This window comes from Cydia splendana, chromosome 5, assembly GCF_910591565.1.
Source record: "Cydia splendana chromosome 5, ilCydSple1.2, whole genome shotgun sequence".
NCBI classification, from domain to species: Eukaryota; Metazoa; Arthropoda; class Insecta; order Lepidoptera; family Tortricidae; genus Cydia; species Cydia splendana.
Genome location: NC_085964.1, coordinates 5,483,832 through 5,491,367, shown reverse-complemented (window position 1 = coordinate 5,491,367; position 7,536 = coordinate 5,483,832). Strand labels below are relative to the sequence as shown.

The following is a 7,536-nucleotide window of genomic DNA, read 5'->3' as shown; positions in this document are numbered from 1 at the left end:
ATCTGACATGACGTACCTATACATTTGATGTGCCCCTCCCCCGCAAAAAACGGCAGACTATTTTGTACCGAAAATTTTAGACATGGCGTCTCCGTTGGTTATATCCTCTAAGTCCTGAATAGCTCAACGTTGAAAGTCCTTGACTCCTTGACTACATATAGGTACGCTTAAAAAATAATTTTTGTTTGTGGTTTGTATTGCATAATAGTTGTTAAATAACTGGACCTTCATATAGAAAGCGGTGTGAAATGTCGCTTGGAATGTATATGGCACATTATTCTAGCTAGGCAATCCACGCATTCTGTATAATAGGTACAGTAAGCATTAAATAGATCGAAGATGACTTTGAGAAGAGTTCCAAACTTTTTTTTTCTTTTTTTTTATATGACAATTTTACACAGTTTAATCTGTTTAATCTAGTCCCACGGTAAGCTCAATAAGGCTTGTGTTGTGGGTACTAGACGACGATATAATTATATAATATATAATGCTATATAAATACTTATAGGTATTAGGTATACAAAGAAAACATCCATAACTCAGAAACAAATATTTGTGATAAACACACAAATAAATGCCCTTACCAGGATTCGAACCCGGGACCTCCTGTTTCGTAGGCAGGGTCACTATCGACTATAGGCTAGGAGGCCGTCAAACTGTCCGAGCACATCAACAATCAGGCAATGCGAAACGATAACGATTAGATTAACGAGGGGAGATCTTATTTAATTACTTGAAGGGGTGAAACTGAAGGTACAAATTAAAACAAATCATTTATTATAGATATACGAAAACATCGGTATTAGTAACATTACTCGTTGTTCCATTGCGCAAATACTTCTGCATGGTTAGCAAGGTCGCTTCGTACTGCATGTTGCGCGGACCGAGTGGGACGCCGTGGGTGAAGCGAGTGACGAGGGCCTGCGATGGCGCGGGCACGTCCTGAGGGACCATGTGCCCTGCGCCGCGGAACACTACTTCTGTCAGGTGGCCCCCGGTCTTGTGGTAGCTGAGAAATAATTATACAACATTAGGCACCCTTGGAAACCCCTTCCATCCCTTTTCGGTGAACGAAAACATCGTGAGGAAACCGGACTAATCCTATTAAGGCCTAGTTTTCCCTCCGGGTTGGAAGGTCAGATGGCAGTCGTTTTCGTAAAAACTAGTGCCTGCGTCAATTCTTGGGATTAGTTGTCAAGCGGACCCCAGGCTACCATGAGCCGTGGCAAAATGCCGGGATAACGCGAGGAAGATGATGAGGCACCCTTGGAAACTCGGCATACTTGATGCATCAATCAATTTTCTTACGCTATTGGCTCACGACTCACGACTGCTCTTATTGACAGTAATTGAAGCACAGTCTGACTAGTTACACCGCAATTAGGCATAATGTTTCGTGACCTATTATTGTCAAATATCCGTCCAATTCTAATAAATGGAGATGTAGAGAGAATTACGCTTGAAATTAAAACTAGGTACGTGAAGAGGTTATAAAAGGGTAAGTATTATGTTAATTATTTAGCATCGTTATTCATGCTTGTCCGAGTTGTCCGGTATTTTAAGGAAGGCGCAATCATTTGATTCCCTAGCTGTGATATGGTAATACCTACTCGAGATGTAAACTAACATTCTTCCACCAACAAAACTACGTTATTTACCCAGCGTTTCTGCCGTTGAATATGAAGGGGTACCGCGCGGCTTCCAGAAACTCCTCAGTGCCATTCCACTTCCATGTCCGAGCGTTCTTGGAGGTTTGCAGACAAGGCAGCATCTGGTCTAACTGCCCACTGTTGAGAAAACATGGTCTAAAAAATAAAATCTTAATTTACCTATTGAGACTTTGGTTTTCGTTATATTCGATCGATCCAAATCCAAACACCTCATGACCATTCCCATGGGCAGAGGGTTAAATAAAAAAAAGCCCGAGGCCTTAAGGAAAAGAGAGCATCGAGAACTTAGGAATCATGTCGTATAAATAAGTTAAGGATCTAAGAGGTTTCAAGCTTCAAAATCACCTCTAAGACTAATGGATATAATGATATCAGGACCCATTTTTGAAATAACGTTCGAGGGTGATTCGGGGTTACCACACACCATTGCCATACACCTTAATTTAGTTACCAATAAGAGGCAATTAAATTGATACAATGACTTACCAATACACCAACACCCTATAATGATCCAACAACTCCTCCAGCATCGATTTCGTGCTGCTAAGGAATTCCGGAGCCAACTCAATATTCACGGTCACATTGACACGACTGAACCGAATGTCCCCGACGTGGAGGGCTCTCTTCACGTCGGACTTGTCCAACATTTCCGTGTATTTCCCGCCGGAGATACTGTCTCGGAGGAAGTTGTACGCGTGCTTTTGATGGGACATTAGGAGGAGAGCTGATACGAGGTTGACCCATTTCTGTAAACAAGATGAAAGCAGGGTCAATATTTGTATACTTTATGTACCTATGAAAACAATAAATGACTGATAGCTGATTACTGAAAATCTGAGCAAAGAAGCTTCGTAATGGCAGTTGGAAAGCCTGGAAAGATTCTCCTAAATATTTCAGAGTAGGTCGGAGTGCAAAATTGGAGTCTGAATTACTTATCTATCACTGGAGTAAGCGGATGCAGATTGGAATCTTATCGTAACATATTAAACCACGGTTATACCTAATAAAGGTCTTCTGATCCTGTCCTAAATATTTGGAATGAAAATTAAAATGTATTTCCGTTGTAAAATCGTCCTCAGTGGTGTATGAAACCCCGAAAATAATAGCTTGCACACATACCATCTTAGCGGGACCGCTCCTGTTCTGAGCGATGTCGTCCTGGAAGCCTTCCACCAGCGGTCTGATGATTTCCACTTGCGTCTGGTCAATCAGCCCAAAGTACTCGAAAGCATCTGCTATATGCGCGATTTCTTCTGGGTCTACCATTGCGTTGCCCAGCATCACACCCTGTGGATATTCGGAATTATAAATTAATTTTTAGGCCTAATTTGGCCAAGTTAATTAGGTAGTGGTGAGCATTGGTATTAGTCGAGACCAGTCACCCAATTTAACTAATTTGGATAAAAAATAGTAACACCTTTAGACTCATTTTGCTTAGATGCTCGTCATATATTGGGTGGAACAGAACGAAGGTCTTAATTACGCAAACGGGGAATTGCTTAGGCTACGACGTACATACTTTATTTTTCACCTATTAGTCACTTTAATATCTCTAACCGTTTTTGAGATACAGTTTGTTAAACATTATTGTAAAAATCTGTATGTTTCAACCCTAGCAAGTAGATGCTATTGAATGACATGACATGTGTCAATTTAAAATGTAAATAACTTTATAGGGTTGTCACGCGTACGATACGGTTAATCGATGACAAAGCTAGTTCGAGAAAAATTTAGGTAAATTACTTAAATATTTCATTATGCGTGGCAAGTGGCATGCTACGCACGTTAAAAAAGGCGTCTATATAATACACCTCTGAGTCTTCACTAAATGGATCTTATTGGGGGCCTCTCATTTTCCTCTACGTTTACTTATATAAGAGTGATATATAGAGTCATTTATTTATGTAAATAAATGAATTTCTCGAGTGATATTATCTAACCTGTAAATTGAAGTGCGGTAAGCTGTCCCTGTGCCTATGGATCCTGTGGGCTAGCGCCGGGACATACTTGCCGGCATATGATTCACCGGCCACGAACAGTGGCGGTGCTTGTAGCTCGGGGAAGATTTGCATGAACTGCTTCATCGCCATATGGAGGTGGGTCGTGTACTGGAATCGTTATTTCTAAATTAAAATAATTGTTTTGAAAACATCTATGCTATTTTGTTTGTATACTATAGTTATATATTTTTATTTTATATTTATTATAAATTCACCGCTTCGGGATTCGTCGTTTCGGTAGCTCAGTTGATTAAGAGCGATCGGACTGGTATTCCGCAAGGTCGTAAGTTCGTCGTAAATCGTGAATTTGTTTCTATAACTCCTATTAAAATAAAAAAAAAACAACGGGTTGCACCCCGGGACTGCCGGCAGAAGTGAAAACTCAATGACATTGTAACAGTTTTTCGATCAGGTCACGTGTCCGTCTTACGAATCTTACGTCTTACGGACACGTTACCTGTCGCGAGTTTAACATTTTTGCCCATCACAAAAAGTGCACAGCGCCGCTAAAGAAGTTTTCACTTCAATAATATTTTGTGTAAATATTAAAAAACAATGTCAATACCGTTTCTAAGTCCTTCGCATAACCTTCCTTGCTCTCCGTGAAACTGTAACCGGTGCCCACCGGGTTGTCGATGAACAGGAGAGAGTGGTTATGGATCCAGCTGTAGCGGTTCTCTGAAATAAATAGCATTGTCAATGGTTAACCTTTAGGAATTGTAGTATGCTTTAAACTTAAAATATTTTTTAAGAGAGTGAAATATCTTGTCAAATGCTTTTTACAATTATAAGGCTTAAAACTATGTATCGTGCTTGCAGGTCTTGGTTTCTGGTGCTAGTATTAGGTTCTGTTTATCCACTCTTTGCTCTATTTCACAGTATACCCCCCTTATTCATAAACGCGCTACAAACCTCAATTAGCTAATAATCGTCTGTCCTTATCTGTCGTTTTGACTTATGCATTTGTAAGAAAGGGATAAAACATAATTTAACTAAATCAGGCCCGTAGTTTTATGAATAAGGGGGTTAGCCTATAAAGTGGTATTAACTAAAGCCACTATTGGCCTCTACAAATGTCGCCGACAATCACATGCGGTTTGCAATACATTGCTGCATTTGATCGATCGATTAAGTTCTTTGCTCCTACTTAGCCCAGCCCAGCAATTATCTAAAATAGCATGCCATTTGTTACAAGGTCTGTAGAAGCCTTTACATCCATTTGAATTTTGTAGCATGATACCAATGCAATACTGCGGTTGTAGTCATCTATGTAATATCTACTTTGATACTAATCCAATGTATATGAGAATTTTTAAAGTAGATACATATGCCATTACGATACTTACTTTTTAATGTTCCAAACTGACTAACAGTGAAAGGTCCTACTTCGTCAAAGAGCCCCGCCATGCTAGATGCTCCGGGCCCTCCTTGTAACCACACGATCCACGGCGTTTCATTCACAGGCTTGTCAGGCACCGGGAAATACCAGAAGAATAAGTGAGACTTCAACTCCTCGTCTACTGTCAGGAAACCACTGTAACTCTCGAACCCTAAGAACAAATCTGGGTCTACTCGACAAGCGTTCCGCGCCTCAGCTATAAGCCCGTCTTTTATAAAAGCCGTCAGAAGCAAGGCTGTGCCATTATCGACTTTAGCTTCAGGTGCTTCACTTGACTGTGTCTCTTCATAATCGTTTATTATGTTCAGGAAATCCACGTCAAGGGCGTTTCCGTATGGATCTTTAGTAGATTTTTCGGTACTTGTTAGAATTAGGTTATCTTTTTTAGCGATATCGTTTTTCCTGATAATAATGAGAGAGTCTTCTTCATCGACGACGTTTTCAAGAGGATCCTTCGCAGGCTTTTCGGTGGTTGACACGGAGTTTTCTTCTTTACCAACTCGTGTGATGATTAGAAAATCTTCGTCAAAAGCCTTTTCAAGTGCATCCTTATTAGCTTGAGCATCGGTTGTGTTCACGGGGTCATCTGTCTTGGGAATAGGTTCCTCTATATTGTTTTGTAAGTTATTGGTTAGCGCTTCAGTAGTTGTGATGTTTGGAACTGAATCATCTTTACTTATCTCGTTCGTAGCGTGGATGTTTTCGTCATGTTTAACTACTTTCCCACAGGTACTGGAAAGCGCAATAGTTGATTAGAGTCGCTGTTGTGTGTATGTATGTAGGTAATACCTACTTAATCCATGACTGATTTTAAACATTTGAAAATAAAGGTACCTACGCCATAATTGTAATTAAATTAAATTGGTAATTGAACGTTATTAAGGAAGTACCTATGCCATAAAAGATTACAGTCGAAGGTTACAGTTGGCCGGAATCCCGAACTATATTATATAGATAAGTAGGTACCTACCTACATTTTTATCATATACTTACCAAGGTCCACTCCCATTTAGTGGCTTTTATGAACTACTAGCTTGTGCACAACCCAAACAACACCTACTGCCCCAAAGAAAAAAAAAGAAAATCAATATACATACATTACTACAATAGAGGACCTACATATCAATATGTAGGTACAATATGTAGGTACCTACTTGTGAATATTTTAGCGAGATAATGGTAAAATTAAGTGCAAATAATCAATCTTGGATATTCCAAATTAGTATGTTTATGCAACATATAGAAAACAATTTAAAAAATTATAATTGCTACCCGTTAATAATAAATTGTACGTGCATGACAAATTTAGATACAAATTAGTTCCAATGTGTATTAACGTAAAATTGCACTCACCTGCTGACCATAAATATTACTAATAACAAATAAAATAGCTCCATTTTGGTAAAGTAAAGTTTAAATTAAACTAACTACTTAATCTAAACACGAGATCGGCCCCGTGCGGGCATTTCTGTCAAACTGCGGAGTATGGCCAATATCTGAGTTATCTTTGTGAACTGCTGAACTGTGCGCTGTAATCGCGTCTATCTGCTGCTCTCAAACTTAGATACCTACTTAATAAATATTAACAATGTCATATAATATTATTATGTGAACGGGCTCACACGAGACGACGCCCATCAGGATCGCGCAAATAGGAAAGCGGACCCTGGCAAAGGCCGGGATAACGCTAGGTAGAAGAAGAATATTATATGACATTATTACACAAATCGGTGTACCTAGTCCCACAGTAAGCTCATTAAGGCTTTTGTTGGCTCGTAAACGGAACAATGTGGTCACCATTTGCCGTTTAGTTAATAAAGCAAAAAAATAAGCAAAACAAAACTATGTGAAAAAGACCAAAAGTTAGGGTAGGGGTAGGGAATCAGTAGGACAACAATTAGGCCCGGATTTAGAGACCGAGGGCCCCTACTGAAGCACTTGTTTGGAACTTAGAATTTAGAGAGGGGGGGCTTCTCCATCTCAAAACTAGGTTAAGTACCAATATTAGGACAACAATATTAAAATACTGATTTATACAGAAATTAATTGTTTTTTTAGAAAATACAATTCCCCAATGAGGGCGCCACAGGACGGACGATGCAAGTCTTAAAAGGAACATCATTTTTAGTTTTTACCGGAAATTACAGAAAAGTTTGAGAACCCGTTAGACTGTGCACGTAAACTAAGTTACTAACTACTTGAGGCCTGAGTGCCCACAAAATCACAAACATTACATCACATTCAGCGTACAGGTATACTACCCACTCCTTCGATGAGGATACTTATGTATGTGTGTATACCTATACAGTAGAGTTTGGGTATCCCTACATAGTACACACAGCAACACTCCTGACTATACATCAGTGGACCTTATTACAAAAGGCATAAGGTCCACCGATGTACAGTTAACAGTGTGGGCGATGGTACATATATTGTATACAAAGTAGTTTCATGTGTGAAGTTTTTA

General features: G+C 39.5%; 1 protein-coding gene across 1 annotated transcript; it reads right to left on the bottom strand.

Moving 5' to 3' along the window:
- Positions 1-762: 762 nt before the first annotated feature.
- Positions 763-6,544, bottom strand: LOC134790495 (venom serine carboxypeptidase-like). Its single transcript, XM_063761310.1, has 8 exons — positions 6,423-6,544; positions 5,017-5,801; positions 4,236-4,348; positions 3,611-3,778; positions 2,790-2,957; positions 2,157-2,416; positions 1,659-1,787; positions 763-1,009 (listed from the first exon to the last, which is right to left on the bottom strand). Exons 1-8 carry the CDS (start codon positions 6,464-6,466, stop codon positions 778-780), a joined length of 1,899 nt encoding a protein of 632 aa, XP_063617380.1. The 5' UTR covers positions 6,467-6,544; the 3' UTR covers positions 763-777.
- Positions 6,545-7,536: the final 992 nt, after the last annotated feature.

Excerpts from the sequence above, each read along its gene's own strand:
- LOC134790495 (XM_063761310.1), bottom strand. The coding sequence starts at position 6,466 with ATGGAGCTATTTTATTTGTTATTAGTAATATTTATGGTCAGCAG. Across the intron at positions 5,802-6,422 it reads GTAATATTTATGGTCAGCAG|TACCTGTGGGAAAGTAGTTA; the intron begins GTGAGTGCAATT and ends TGCGCTTTCCAG. Across the intron at positions 2,417-2,789 it reads GGAGCGGTCCCGCTAAGATG|AAATGGGTCAACCTCGTATC; the intron begins GTATGTGTGCAA and ends TCTTGTTTACAG.